The sequence below is a fragment of the Pelobates fuscus genome, chromosome 2 (genome assembly GCF_036172605.1).
Source record: "Pelobates fuscus isolate aPelFus1 chromosome 2, aPelFus1.pri, whole genome shotgun sequence".
Lineage (NCBI taxonomy): Eukaryota > Metazoa > Chordata > Amphibia > Anura > Pelobatidae > Pelobates > Pelobates fuscus.
Window position 1 is genome coordinate 359,788,341 of NC_086318.1, and position 16,365 is coordinate 359,804,705.

At 42.6% G+C, this 16,365-nt stretch overlaps 1 protein-coding gene across 2 annotated transcripts in view; it reads right to left on the reverse strand.

Moving 5' to 3' along the window:
• NPHP1 (nephrocystin 1) overlaps positions 1-16,365 on the reverse strand; it is a 54,273-nt gene that overhangs the window by 32,352 nt on the left and 5,556 nt on the right. For both annotated transcript variants that reach the window (XM_063443661.1, XM_063443660.1), the window contains exons 3-6: positions 15,031-15,104; positions 13,005-13,065; positions 11,258-11,385; positions 1,636-1,843 (exon numbers count right to left, since the gene is read on the reverse strand). In XM_063443661.1, the coding sequence (XP_063299731.1) occupies positions 1,636-1,843; positions 11,258-11,385; positions 13,005-13,065; positions 15,031-15,104 (471 nt within the window). The remainder of the gene's footprint in view (positions 1-1,635; positions 1,844-11,257; positions 11,386-13,004; positions 13,066-15,030; positions 15,105-16,365) is intronic.

Genomic DNA, 16,365 nt, shown 5'->3' on the forward strand with positions numbered 1-16,365 from the left:
TTCTTTAGAGAAAAAAAGCATTTTTAAATAATACTTCAAAGTAAGGATAATGAATTTACATATGTAATGGTCACACAATTGGACATTCGATATAGCACAAATCCAAATCCTTACCACAAAATTACAGGAAATAAAATTTCCTCTTAGAATATGTACCGCTTTATTAAACAAACTACATTTTTTGTGGCTTAACCCTATCAGGACCAATTGCATGTCAACATTAACACAATATCAAGGAATTTGCTCTCTCTTGCCCTTACCAGGCTAAATCCTACTTCTATAGTATATAGCAATCTGCTCCCCCTTGTGGTAAATTCACATAATTTAAAAAAAGACAAGTGAATTAGAAATAAAATCATTTAGAATGTACACATTGAATAACATGAGAGGATGAGTACCTTCCTGCCTGTCACCAACTAGTATCTTTATATAAGTGCAGATTTCTCTTGAAACGTTCCTCTTGGAATTTCCCTTTAATGTTTAATTTACTTTTATTATTTGCTTGTTACAACTGATGTAATGCTGAAGTGATATGTACGTATATTCATTATTTGGTAACTATTTAACAAGGTTATGCATTTGTGATCATACTTATTCCTTGTACTATATCCAAGCACTAGGAGCTCTTTTGGTGAATTAATAATTATAACAGTTTTTTGTTTTTTTTTTCGTTTTTCTTAACTATCATCACATACGTTTTAATTATATACATTTAAAGGAGCACTATAGGGTCAGGAACACAAACATGTATTCCTGACCCAATAGTGCTTAACCTCCTTATAAGGAATTCAAACTCACCTTATTTACGGCATTGCGCGGGTCCGCTGGCGCTGGCCCTCATGGAGACGCTGAAAGGCAGTGCTGCCTAATACACAGCACTGAGCCAGGAAGCACCTCCAGTGGCCATATGAGGAGTGGCCACTTGGAGGTGTCCACAGGGGCAATGTAAACACTGCATTGTCTCTGAAAAGGCAGTGTTTACATGAAAATGCCTGAAGGCAATGATTATACTAACCAAAACAACTACATTAAGCTGTAGTTGTTCTGGTGACTATAGTGTCCCTTTAAAGCTACCATAGCCACTACAGCCAACTGTAGTGGTTATGGTGCCAGGAGTACCTAACGTCATCCCATGGTATGTAACTAAACATTTCTAACTGCTTGACACTTACCTGGGTCCTCCAAGAGCCTCTGATCTGGTCACTATTTGTGATATATCTGAAGCGGGGGTTCCGTTTTTAACAATATATATATCAATGTTGTAAAATGAATTGATTAAGAGTGTGTTTATGCTCTCATCCAATGAATTCTGTATAAACACAAGTGAAATTGGCATTACTAATGCGGAAAAACTTCTGCATATTAATATCAAAAATGAGGTCAGAACAGAAGTGCTGCCGGGACCCATGGAAGTGTCAATCCATTGAAAACATTTTGACTGCTTACCATTAAATGCTGTTAGGAGACTCCTGGCACCATAGCCATTACAGCAGGTTGACTACTGCATTCCTAACTGACAGTAAATGGTTTTAAAACAACATTTGAGTTAATATAAGTAGTTTAAGAAAGCAGAGCACACCAGGATGGTTGCTCTATTTAACTCAGTATAATTGGCACTAATATAGGCCCGTTTACTTGAAATGTTAAATCATCTTTCTGTTGGGCTTGGAAATCTCCCAGGGTGATGAATTCTCTAATGGTTGCATCAAATTCTGTGTCGTCCTCTTCTTCCTGGTCACTCTCTTCGCCTTCCTCCTCTTCCTCCTGTTCTTCTTCACTTTCCTCTTCATCTTCATCATCATCATCATCACTGGCTCTTGAGTGATTTCTAGATGTTTGATCCCTGAAGAAGAAAAAAATACTACATTAATACATTTCTAAATATATCTCAGTAGTAAAGAAGTGCAAGTGTAATACTACCACTAGTGGTAAAAAGTATAGTTTACTGTTTGAGAGTTCTTCCATGCAACTCTAAATATGCTATGTAAATATACTCACAGCACACATAAACAGCATTTTGGTTATGATACAAGATATGTTCCCACAATGTAATTTTGATGTGTGTGAATGTAAAGGGTATTTGTTTGCAGTGTGAATACAGGGTTGTATGTGGAGTACAAGTGTGTTTATCTATTCAGAGTTGTATATGAATTAAAGGGTATATTTGTGTGGAGTGCTATTGTGTGACTGCACGGGTATATTTGTGTTGAGTGTGTAAATAAAAGGTGTGTGTGTAAGAAAACCTGATAATATTGGTAAAACATATTGTTGCATAGGAAAAAAGTTGGCCAGGACCTGAGGAGCACTGGTGGGGACGAGGAGCCAGGAAAGGTGAGGAGTGCTAGGACAGATGTTTGCGGCACCAGAATATCTATATCTAGCAAAACAATTTTACAGTCAGTCAGCTTTCATAAATAACTGATGGCTCCTCATCTTCACACAAACAGGTAGTCAGTGAATTAAACTGGTAATAGTGGACCAAAGATGCAGCAGCACTGCTACCAGCTTAAAAAGAGGATATGTATGTTTTGTTGAATTATTTCTCATTTTTATATTTTATTTCATCGGATTTTGTTTAATTTGAAATACATGTAAAATGTAAAACAATATGCCAACTAAGAAGCATTTTTATGTCGCTTTCACAACTGTTGAATATGACAATTTGCTTATAACTCTTCATTGTATAATGACAATAAAAGAGTTTGAACATAAAAAAACGAGGTTGTGCTCTATTCCAATATTATGTTTGAGCAGCACAGACTAACATATATAAAACCGGACAATATTAGAATATGTTTTTCTGTAATCAATCACAAAATCCTATGATATGAGTAAATTGGTTCTATTGCACAGCCTTGGAGAAGTTTTCTAAAGATTGGGTGTACATTTGCACTCTAATCCATACATCTGATCTTTGGGTAATTTTCTGTTGGTGAACACTCACAAATAAAAAAACGGAACTGCGAAACACAGCCAAAATGTGTTGTTTCAGAAAAATTAAAAAGCTATAGTCATAGACTGACTATTTCTAGCCTGAATTGTGCAATTCTGTATTTTATTCAACAAATCTTTCAGTATTTTTATTTTACAAATAGCTCAATTGTTTAGCTTTCAGAAAAGCCCAGCACATTTCCCAAGATCGAATACCAGCTCCGAGACTTCAGGAGTATCTTCCATTCCACCCATACTTATGTACTTGAGCCAGTTTATATTATATTTTGCAGTAATTCCTTGGATTGCCTACTAAACGGTATATGCTACGTGTCGCTTGTTCACCTATACACTTTTGTTTTAATCACATATGTGGTGGAAACACTGATCTCTTAAGATTTTATCTTACATGAGTGTGCTATTCACCATATGCGGTGTTCCTTTTTTTCCTCTCTGCAGCATGTCCATTCGCCTCGAAGGCCTCCACTCCGTTCCCTAAAGCCGCTCAGAAAACGGTTTACTTCCTCGACTTGGCCTCCGCTATGCATAAAGGAATCCCTCTTGTCATTTGTCTCCGACGGACGTATTCACTCAGACTTTTACACTATTATCTCTGTTATTCCCTTGCAATTTAAATTACTGATATTCTGGTTTTGACCTTGGCATGTGTACACGGACTTGATTTAAGTTTTCCCCTTGGATGTACATTTAATACTTATGAATACATTTCTTAGTTTTTGTTTTGTTTTCCAAACCCAGTATTTTTGCAATTGTACTGAATTAACTACAACAAATATGTCTTTCTATTCTTCAACCATAGTGCTTCTGAAAAATGTTTGCTTTAACCATGTTGCACTATTTAATTGGCACAAGACAATATAACGCCATTACCAAACAGTCATCCACTTCAGAGCTCTCTGACTGAAACTGCATAGAGCAAGAAAACACATATTATTTACTTGGCCTTTTTGGGTTGGTGTATATTGTTCTACTGGGTCATATTTTATATAATTCTTTAGTCATTAAAAAGTCATTTAAGAAGTCAGAAAAAACTTACTTCCGAAGCGCATTTATGGTAAGATTTCGATTGAGCAGCTTTTATTGAATGTTTATCGGCATAAAATTCAGCCAAAATTTATTGCAATAATAAGACGAAACCGGTCAATTTTATTAAAGACACGGAGGCTCATATTATGCATAACTCTTTCTTTATTTCCTCAGCAGCAAAGATAGAGGAATATAAATATTGTCAAAATGAAAGAAAAAACTGTATAGGCATAACGGGTAGCCGATCACATGGTAGAGGAAGTAGCTATATAAGTCCTGTGTCTCCCACAATCTCCCTCTTTCTTTGCTGCTTCCTCAGACAGATAAGTGTTTTGCTTCTCTCTGACTCTATTTTGATATTCGTTTACTTGTATTGATTTTCGTTGTATACTGGCTTATAGATTGTACAGTTTTAACCTGTTACCGCTAGCGTTCCCCCTGGGACCCCTTAGTGCTCTACTCCCTGCCCGGGGATTCCTGTAACCTGCACTTCCCTCCTCCTCGTGCTTCCGCACGGGTCCCGGCTCTGTGCTTTTGCCGCGACCGCTCTGTTTTCGGCCGCGGCTGCGCACGCATTCTTCCCCGCTCGCGGGCGGGCTCGGCGGGTCGGGTGCACGAGCCCCTTCCCCCGCCGGGTGCCCGGTCGCGTGCGCCTTCCCTCACGTGCGGCGGCCATCTTGGGCGGACCTCGATCCATTCCCTGTGCTGCCGTGCGGTCACCTTAGCTTTGCCGGGTCCCCTGGGAACACTAGACGGTCTGTGTGTATCGTTTTCTGTGGGTTAATCAACCCTTTGCTCTCCTTAGTGTCATTTAGCTATTTAATTTCTTTAATTGCCCACTACAGCTTTACATCATGCAGGATAGGGAGGATGGGCCTACAGGTCCCCCTGGGGATTTTCACTCAGACAGTGCTGAGGGTGCTATGGCCTCCCAAGAGTTTCAGGCCATGCTGGAAGCCACTATGGCCTCCTCCATTCAGAAGGCTATCGCCTCAGCCATGGGGGCTGTTACTACTTCATTTTCGCAATCCATGCACTCCCTGGTTTTGCCTGCTCTGGCCTCCCCCGCCCCTACGGGTGTGGGGTCCCCCTCCCCTGCTCAGACTGTGCCTGGAGCCCGTAAGGCAAAGGCCAAGTCCAAACATGTCGGCTCCCACTCCTCGATGCAGGTTCTACCTGCCATGACTGACACGCTTGAGGCGGTCACAGAAGGCGTGCACCCCACGCGCAAAAGAGCCCCTGGCCGGGCTAAAAGGGCTAGGTTATGGAAACGGGCTAGAGCCCTTGATGATGGGTCGGATACCGACCGGAGTGTGGAGGAGGTATCCGACTATATGGAGTATGACTCCTTTGATGATGATGATGTATCTGGAGAGGATTTGCCCCTTACGGGCGTTAACCCATCGGAGTCCTCTGCCAAGGCCCGGGGTCCAGTATTAGGCCCCTCTGGGGATGACAAAACGATCCTTGATCCACAGGGTAACCCCCTGTTTGACCCAGACGACCTGCGTCACCCCCGGTCCGCTGAATGGGTCCCCCCGGATCATATTGCCCAGTATGTGGCCAAACGTATCCGCACACCCCTTTCCAGAGAAGGCCGCAATAAACTGCGGGCAGAATGCCCACGCCCTTCTCTCCCGGGCGCTGCGGGTAAAACCCTGGACATTGATCCACAGATTGCCCAGTTCCTGGGTAAGTCGGGCTGGAAGCCCAAAAAGGGCCTTGACCATTCCCTGAAGGGATGCCAGGACAAGATCCTGGATACACTGGGACCCCTCTCGAAACTCTATGAGCTTCTAGATGCTGCTAAAGCTGGGGATTCAGTTTTGGACGTGGACGTGGCCGTTGGTTGGGTCCAACGAGCCATATGCTTGCTGGGGAATGCCAATACGGCGATGTCTACGGAAAGGCGTAAGGCTATATTATTAAAAATCGACCCTAAACTGGCCACTATGACTGTGGCGGAACCTGACCCGACAGAGGAGGGTTTGCTGTTTGGCACCTCCTTTGTTAAAGACATGGGGTCATATGTCAAGACCTTCACGGCGATTGACAAGGCGCAGGCGAGCATGAAACGTGTGTTCGCGCCTAAGGTTTTCGGAGGGGCCGGGCGTAGCAGGAACCGTCCACCCGGCCGGGGTTTCCGAGGCGCATTCCGCGCTACCAGAGGTTCCTTTTTTCCCTCCCGGGGATTTCAGGACCAAAGGACCCCTCCCTTCTTCCCAGCCAGAGGTCGGGCTTGGGGCTCCAGATACCCCCGCGGTGGTACCACCAGCAGACGTCCTTACGGTGAGTACCCTTTCTTTCCCTCCCGTTCAAGTAGCAGGGAGGCTGGCCTTATTTTACCGAGAGTGGACGAAGCTCACCTCGGATGCTTGGGTTCTGCAGTGTGTAAAGGGGTATCGCCTAGATTTTGTTTCAGTGCCTGTCCAGTTTTATTCCCCCAGAGAACTGTCCCTTCCACGGGAGCAGGACGAGATGATCTCCGCGGAGGTCGTGGAGATGCTCTCCAAGGGCGCTATAGAGGAACTGCCATTCGCCGCCAAGGGCTTTACGAGCAATCTGTTCCTGGTGCCCAAGAAAGGAGGCGGAGTTCGCCCTGTAATAAATCTTCGTCCCCTCAACGCCTTCCTACGTTACCAACACTTCCAGATGGAAGGTATACACTGCCTCAGAGACCTTCTGCGCCAGTCGGACTGGCTGGCCAAACTAGACCTGAAGGACGCTTACTTCACGGTCCCCATTGCTTTGGAATTCAGAGATTATCTCCATTTCACATGGCACGGGCGACGCTGGCGCTTCACCTGCCTGCCTTTCGGTCTCTCTTCGGCTCCCTGGTGCTTCACCAAGCTTATGAAGCCTGTGGTGGCGTTCCTCCGTACCCGAGGGGTTCGCCTCATTGTTTACCTGGACGACATTCTGATTTTGTCCCAATCGAAGGAGAATCTCCTTCTACACCTAGAATGGACTACCGCCCTGCTACAGAAGTTGGGTTTTCTGATCAACTGGGACAAATCGGTCCTGGATCCCGCCCAGTCCATAGAGTTCCTGGGATTCAGAGTGGACTCCGTCCAACAGTTCCTGTTTCTACCGAGTTCCAAGGTGAAAGCCATTCAGAAGGAAATTCGAAGAGCTCTGCGTGTCGCAGACTTGTCCATCAGACAGCTGGCAAGAATAATTGGCCTTCTCGCGGCCTCTATTCAGGCGATCTTACCGGGCCCGCTACACTACCGGGCCCTTCAACGACTCAAAGGGTCACACCTTCGGTCAGGTCACTCCTACGAGTCTCGGATACGTTTGGACGCAGAGTCCAGAGACGAGTTGGTCTGGTGGTTAGCACACATGGAGGCGTGGAATGGGAGAGCCATCTTCGGCTCCATCCCGGACGTAGTGATCGAATCCGATGCCAGCTTGCACGGCTGGGGTGCTCGTTGTGGCGACGTTTCCACAGGAGGCAGATGGTCCGACGTGGAGAAGTCGTTGCACATCAACTGCCTGGAACTCCTGGCTGGGGCTTTCGCGATCCGCAGCCTTACCCCAGGACGGGCGGATTGCTGCGTTCTCCTCAAGATGGACAACGTGTCAGCGGTCCGCTACATAAATCACCTGGGAGGTACGAAGTCCAAGATGTTGGCAATTCTAGCGAAAGACTTCTGGCAGTTCTGCCTCTTCAACAACGTCTCGGTAACAGCGGAACACATTCTGGGCCTAGACAATTCGGGAGCGGATTGGAATTCCAGACACTTGAGAGACTCTGGAGATTGGCATCTACACGCTTCGGTGTTCCAGAGCCTGGACAGGTTGTGGGGAAGATTCCAGATGGATCTGTTCGCATCTCGACTGAACACTCAACTGCCGAAGTTCTTCAGTTGGAGGCCGGATCCGGCAGCGGTGGCGACCGATGCCTTCCTTCAAGAATGGCCGCAGGGTCTGCTATACGCATTTCCCCCATTCAACATGATAGCGCGCACGATTTCGAAACTGGTTCGCCACGACTGTCGTGTAGCGCTAATCACCCCACTTTGGAGATCTCGACCATGGTTCCCCCGCTTGATGGAGTTGTCGATCGATTATCCTCGGTTGATACCAATCTTCCAGGACCTCCTTCTAGACCCGGATGGGAACTCACACGGGCTAGTGTTACAACACCAGCTGCCCCTGATAGCGTGGTTCCTTTCAGGGGACCTTGGATTGTCCCAGACGTTCCGCAGACAACTCTCCTGCTCCTCGATAACGCCTGGGCCCCAGGCACACGAACTGCCTATCGAACTTCATGAAGATCGTGGTCTGGTTGGTGCATGGAACGGGCAGTGGATCCCGTATCTGCCCCTCTACCTTTGATCCTGGAATTCCTCACGTCCCTGTTTGACTCAGGCAAGGCGTACCGCACGATTAACATTTCCCGCTCGGCTATTTCGGCCGGACACAGGGGTTTGGATGGTTCCCCTGTCGGCAGACATCCTTTTGTATGTCCTCTTCTCAAGGGTATCCGCCTTGCTCGTCCTCCTCGGCCTCGCTTCTCTGCCTTTTGGGACGTTAACGTGATGTTGCAGTTCCTCTCCTCATGGTACCCTAATCAGGAGCTGACTTTGAAACGACTGTCATCCAAGTTGGTAATGTTACTCTGTTTGATCTCTTGCAAGAGGGTCTCGGACGTCAGGGCCATGGATTGGGACGCCATTGCATTCACCCCGGAGGGTGTTACTTTTGACATATCCGGGAGGACTAAATCTGCATCCAAGTCATTTTCGTATCCCAGGTTTTCTGGTTGTCCGGCGCTCTGTCCGGTGGATTGCATCAGGGTTTACCTGGATGTCACGAGTTCCCTTCGCTCTGCCGATCTACACGATTTGTTCATATCTTTTAAGTCGCCTCATCGGCCGGTTTCTACACCTACCCTGGCACGTTGGGTGCGTGAACTGTTATCCTCTGCAGACACCTCGGTATTTACGCCCCATTCTATACGAGGAGCGATGGCTTCTAAAGCCTCCTCAGTCGGATGTCGTCTGGAGGATATTATGCGGGCGGCAGATTGGTCCAGAGAATCGACCTTTAGAGACTTCTATTTCAGACCTATTGAACACATCGCATCTCGAGTGGTTGCACAGCTTTGAACTTGCATAATATGAGCCTCCGTGTCTTTAATAAAATTCCCAGATTTTACTAGTAACATGACGTAAAGTCATGATTTTATTAAAGACACGGAGGCGAGTATTATTCCCTCCCGCCCTCCCGGTGTGGAGTGGGGATACGAGATGCTTGAGACTCTACGGGTTTTTGCTGTTCAATTAGGTATGTATTAATTATATGTATTTATTTATATGATTGGATGGTTTGGTACGTCTTATTATGTTTACTAATTATTTATATTTTGTATTCCAGAATCCAGTTTGTTGTTTGTGGCTCCTTCCAATGTTGTTTGGTAAGTCTACAGTTTTGAGTCTGGAAATTACCATATTTCTCTGTCTTTTTTAGCTTGAAGTTATCGCATTGTTCCTGTTTCCTGTGTTGATCAAGTAGGACATCGTTCTTCTTACCTGGTCTTCGGTTTTCGCAAGAAAGAGGGGGATTGTGGGAGACACAGGACTTATATAGCTACTTCCTCTACCATGTGATCGGCTACCCGTTATGCCTATACAGTTTTTTCTTTCATTTTGACAATATTTATATTCCTCTATCTTTGCTGCTGAGGAAATAAAGAAAGAGTTATGCATAATACTCGCCTCCGTGTCTTTAATAAAATCATGACTTTACGTCATGTTACTAGTAAAATCTGGGAATTTTTCACAGTGATTTTTTTAATAATGTTAAATTGTGGCCTCTGTAAGTAAATATGCAATTATGGGTACCTTAACAGGAGTTAATTTTGTACTTTAGAATGTGTCTGTTCAAGATTATTAAAGCACTTGTTGTTGAAGACCGATTTGCAGTGATTACCGCATATGCTCCATGTGTCTTGATTCTCTATAAGAAGTGCTTGATTAATAATGACTTTAAAGAAGGCAGTTTAGTGCTACACCAATGAGACTCTACTGGCACCGGAATAAAGGTACATTTAGTTGCGATTTTAGCCCCAAAAATATAATAACATGTTAACTAATGCAACAACAAATACTCTTCATCATTTTTAAAAGTTGGGGAAAATCAGTTATAGATGTAATAACAAAGAACTAATTTATTATTAATTAATTATCATTAATCAAACACACACCCAAGATATGGGACTGGTTCTGCTTTCAGTTTAATTATTCAAAAACACCTGTTTATAGGTCTGTCTGAAACAAACAGAAACCATGTGTCACTGATTAAAAAATGCTCCCAGAGACTTGCTTTAGTTTAAAAAAAAGCAAGTGTATTATATGTGTGCTCTTATAATTTATCCAAAATGCTTTCAGCTTTATAAATGTTTAAAAATGTTACATCATATGCTACTAGCTAGACCAGGGGTCCTCAAACGTTGCAAACAGGGGGCCAGTTCACGGTCCCTCAGACACTGTTGTGGGCCGGACTATAAAAAAAAAAAAATTAACGAATTCCTATGCACACTGCACACACACGCATAAGGACATAAATACACACACACATACTGACATACATACATAAACAGACAGACACAGACATACATGCATACTGAAACACACACACACGCAGATACATACATACACACATACGGACATACATACATACATACACACATAGCTAATTTTGCTTACTTTTTTGCAGGAGGGTGGCTGTGGCTGATGGGAGTCGGCGTGGCTGGTGGGAGTCGGCGTGGCTGGTGGGAGTCGGCGTGGCTGGTGGGAGTCGGCGTGGCTGGTGGGAGTCGGCGTGGCTGATGGGAGTCGGCGTGGCTCTTTTCCCTCCCGCTGGGAGGAAGTTATCACCGGCCGTCACTTCCTCCCAGCACTACTTGTGGCAGCGATTTTTTTTAAAGGGGCCTGGTCGCGCTATTGCACAGCCGCAGCGCTGACCGGGCCCCTGAAGATATAGGGCCCGTAGGGTGGCCCTGAGTGCTTGTGCCGGGTTCAGGACCCTGGCGGGTGGTAGTTTGAGGACCCCCGAGCTAGACTTTAAAATGTACTAGATGCTGCAAGCCTGGAAAATGTATAGCATACTCAGAGGGGTTCTACTTGCCAGGGATACATTTTCATTTGTAAACTGCTAGAGGCGAACAAAAAATTTGAGCTTTACTGGCTACATCACGTATGCTTTTATTTATGGCTTTGCACTCTCAATTGATTCTGTTCGATAAGTAGATCACTAATGAGATGTAACTTACCTGACCTCTTCGTCTCCCTGTGCCAATGTTAGGGTAAGCTTCTGGAGCTGATCAGACAGCTTTAACAAACGCCCCTCTTCCTCTTCTTTCTGCTGCTCGTAGCTACCCACGGGTGCCGGTTCATCGGACTAAGAAAGAATGAGAAACATTCTTGAGCAAAGTATTTGCAGAGTTTACATTTTGAAGGTGTTTATTGGCAAACAGTCCATTAAAAAGCATAAAGAATGCATCTTTAGAGGTCCGTTGAGAAAGACTTGAATGGTTACAATGCAGACCTGCCAAGCATATTATTCAGAAGAATCACTCGTAAAAATGTGATCTATTCCCTGCTCTAGCTATAAGGCATATGGATAGTTGACAAAAGCCTTAGCCAAATTAACTCATACCAGTGATGGGCAGCTATGACAGACAGAGCCTAGAGCAGGCACAGGCAACCTTTGGCGCTGCAGATGTTTTGGACTACACCTTCCATGATGCTTTGCCAGCATTATGGGTGTAGGAGCATTATGGGGGATGTAGTCCACAACATCTGGAGTGCCGAAGGTTGCCTGTGCCTGCTCTAGGCTCTCAGTGTTCTTTTAAACCAAAGCGAGAGGCACTGCCCATGCCCACGTGACCATACAACCTGACCATGTCCAGTTTTTCTAAATAAAAGTACGGTAATCACTCATTCACATACAGTAAAGCTGCAAGAGTATCAATTATTTTGACTAGTAGACTATAGAGGTGTACTGCAAATGAGTCAGCAACTCCCATCCATTCCTAAGTGGAAACACTGGCAAGTATAAGTCAGTGTTTAGCTGTTTATTCACTACAGCTTCTCTGAAAAAAAAAAAGAGTTTTTTAAAAGATGGAGGCAGAAGAAGCAGTAACGTTATAAAGAAATCTGATATTTATTTTTCGTTTACATTCATGCATTTACTAGTTTGTGAATAAGAAAAAACAGAACTATCCATGTCTCTTTTCAGAAAAGTTATTTAAATTATCTCTCAATCAAGTTAAAATAATAGATTTGACATTTGGAAATGGCATGAATAGTTAACTCCCTCGCTGTAATCCAGTTATGACATCTTCTAAGCTGAATACTCCTTATGTGTATATCCCACAAGATCATGTCATGTGTAAGTGCTATTGTATTCCTAAAGCTTGCTCACATTGGGGCTAACATTAATTAATATGAATAAGCACAGCTTTGAGTAATAGAGCCTCATTACAGGAGCAACTAATATATACATAAAATCAATATGTACAAGTGCAACTCAATAACAGTCTATATCACCTATCTTTTGCTTACCAGTAAAAGGGCACTGTTGGAAATATATTTCACTTAGTGCCATACTACACCAGAATTGCCTATCTAAAATATGTCTCTAGATCTACAGGAGGAAGTCATATAAAGCCATTCCTTTTTCTGCTCTTTGATGTCATGAGAGCAGAAATGAAAGCTGGAAGATAACATATCTGGGATGTTTAGGAGTGTAATTTTAGAATTTGCAGAATATTGTTGTTAAGTTGTCGCTTATTTTACAATTTCACTTCTGCATCCCAGTCAAGTGGTAAGAGAGCCTCACCTGCCCTAGAATTCATGCCACATATTCTAAGTTGGAGAGAAAAAGCTCAGAGACTGGCCAGTAATGGAACTGTTTAGGCAAAATGTCAGTACCATTTCTGTTGATTTTTTATATTCTTATTAACCAAATGTTTGTTTTAACACATATAAACAGTGTAGTCAGTGTGCTCGACTTACTTTTTTCAGCTTCTGAAGAGCTTCCTTGTTTTTGTCAACCAAGTTCTTTAATTGAACACATCTATGTAAAAATAGACAGTTATTACCATTGAAAGACATAGAACTGAGCAATGTATTAACAACAATTCACATTTTTAGCAATGCCTATAAAAAAGTAAAGGAAAAAGCCCTCACAAAAACATATTTAGATTTTTTTTCTGAGGGAGGGACAAATGGACAAACTGATCTGTATTTTTATATTTTTGTGAAAGCATTAAAACCCCAAAAACATACACTACGTTTATATATATATATATATATATATATATATATATATATATATATATATATACACACACATCTGCAAATGTAACATCAAACAAAATACTTACCAATATAAATGAGTTAACAGTATTCCTATATATATATATATATATTAATATACACTTTATTTAACTATCTCTCTCTCTATTGGAGCTTGCTCTACAGTCACTTTCTTGGCAATATCCTGTGTTTCCCATTTTCTCACCAGAAACGAATAATTTTATCTTAAAGTGTTAATCCAAGCAGCATGACCACTCTAGTGGCCATGGTGCCTGGAGTCAGTATGTGTAGTCTTTTAACATCAAACTGTTCACATAAGGAGTTACGTAAGCTCTTTGCTACCAGAGATGAGACTCCACCTCAGCCGGCATCATTGGGATGTCATTAGCCAGTCCGGGACTAGTGCTCTACGCTGGCTAATGTAAATTTTATGCAAATTCCAATGCACAAAATGTCACTTATTAGCTGAGAGCAATCAGCTGACGCCTTCAACTAATAAATGACATTGAGCTTTTACAGCTCTGTAGAAACTGAATGCTGTCACAGACAGAAGCATAGAATCGTTGATGCCTGATGGGAATACCCATGCCCTTACCCTCAAATGTCCTAAACCCTGCTTCAGAGGATACCCGGTGCGCAGCAGGACCGGGTAAGAGGGCAACCCATTAAAAAAAGGTTTTCCCATTAATAGCAAATGGCGCCAGGCTACTCATCACATAATTACTACAGCAGGCGGTTGGGGTTATGATGCATGGAGTAACCCTTCAAAGGAGAACTCTAATATTAGGAATACAAACAGTATTGCTCACGTTAGAGTGTTACACAACCTATTTGGATTATTGGGCACCCCTTGTATTTATAAAATAAATGTTTTACTTACCTTTCTCACCATGGCCACTACTCCTCTGGCTGAGATCATCATTACTGATCCAATACGTTCCCATAAGGAAGCATTGGGAAGCTAGTGCGAGTGACATCCATCAGATGTGGTGCTAGGCAGCAATGTAAACATTGCCTTTTCTCAGAAAAATTCAGGGACAGTGGTTCTGGTGCTTACAAATGTCCTTTTCTAGGAACTCCATATAAGCCCACTTGACCCAACTTTATCTCATTACCATTTCCTACAATCAATAATATATTGTACGTATGTATGCTCTTTTTCAACCAAATTAGAATCCTTCCAACCCCCAATATTGGTCCCCTTCTACAGTATCATAGGAAGTTATAGCTCTACATTTCTCCTCTATGTACCATTCCTTCAATATTCATAAAGTTTCCCAAGCTATGTTCTTTCCCTTCACTCCCCTCTTGATAGGGGTCTTTGTTCCAAGCTTAGTTCTTTCAACCTGTCTACTCTGCACTGATACATTGTTTCATTCGTGATACCAGCTCTACATGCAAAAGGTTACAAGTTGGTGATATGTCTCATTTGTCTCAGCATGTACATGTAATAGAGTTTTAAATATCAATGGCTGCTTTGTGACAGACATTGAGCATCACATCAGAGCCCTCTTTGTCCCGGTTCAGGCATCAATACCATAGGTTTACAGTCATTGTTATTTCACTTTGCTGAAATGAAGATTTGGAATTTTCACCATTCTTTATTGTGTGAAGTAGTTTACATTTGTAAGCTATGTTTCCTTGACATTGTAATCACCATGGATTAATAGTTAGTTAGACATGCAGGTTTGGTTTGACTATAACCAACATCTTTGGTACCAACCTTTGGTAAAATTCTTTCTTGACAGCAGGCTCCAAAACATCCTTCTCTAATGTCTCACGGAGTAAATCATCAAACTAAAAAGCAAACAAAAAATTTCTAATTAATGTTTTCCTTAATTAATTTCAGATTGCGCTTTATGTAGCATTTTGGTGTAGTATTATTGAATATAAAGTATATATGTTTTACTAACAAAGTTACATACTAAGGCCTCGTTTTACTATTTTGAGATAAGATTCCTAAATGATCACAATCTGTTAAAAAATATAAAATCTTTGCAAATTATTTATCTACAAAAATCGCACTTCTGTGGATAAATAATTTGAAAAGTGTTTTAAATAGGTTGTGATCATTTACATAGCTTATCCTAAAATACTGAGGCCTAATAAAATGTCTACTTTAAAAAAAAAAAATACTAAATAAAATATAGGCCGGCTGTCACTTACAGGGTGAGCATTGTCGTGAAATCAAAGTTAATTTCAAATTTCCAAATCAGGTATTTTGACCTAAAATCTGCATCACTTTGAATTTTCATGTCAAACTTTATTGAACACATGTATTTTACTATTGTTACCACTACCAATGAATTAACCACAACCCTTATATTATAATCTTGATCTCAAATATTTAAACAGTTAGTCATTGTTGACCATGGGTAACAAAGACTCCTTTAAGGCTGTCAAACAAACACCCACGGAACCCACAATATTTGGCCCTTTAACAGCGTACCGGAGCAGGCGCCACAAACACACAGGTAAGGGGAGGGAAGTTTGGAACCTCAGACACCTATCAGCCTTGGTCAGTCACCTCCCACTGTACCGCAGGGATGCCACCCTCCTGTACACGAAAGGAAAGGAAACAAGAGGGTGACTAGAACTGTGTTAATTGTAACTTATATGTATGTGTACCTGTGTATGTGTGTATCTGAGTGAGTGTGCATATCTGTGTCAGTGTGTATCTGTATGTATGTCAGAGTGTATGTATACCTGTGTGTATCTCAGTGTGTACATAGCTGTGTCAGTGTGTCTGTACATTTTTAAGAGTGCATGTGTACCAGTGTATCTGTTTGTGTGTATATGTACCAGTGTGGTGTCTTTGTGTGTGGCAGTGCATACATTCCAGCATTCAAATGTCAACACTGCACACAAATACACCACGCGCTCCAAACAGTGCATATAAATACGCCACTGCATTCAAACACCAACAACACATACAAATACATCCCTGCATTGAAACAAACACTGCACACAAACACAGCCCTGAATTCACCATTACTACAAACACATCACTGCATTCAAACGCACACAACTTCATTCTCCAATACAACACCCAGATACA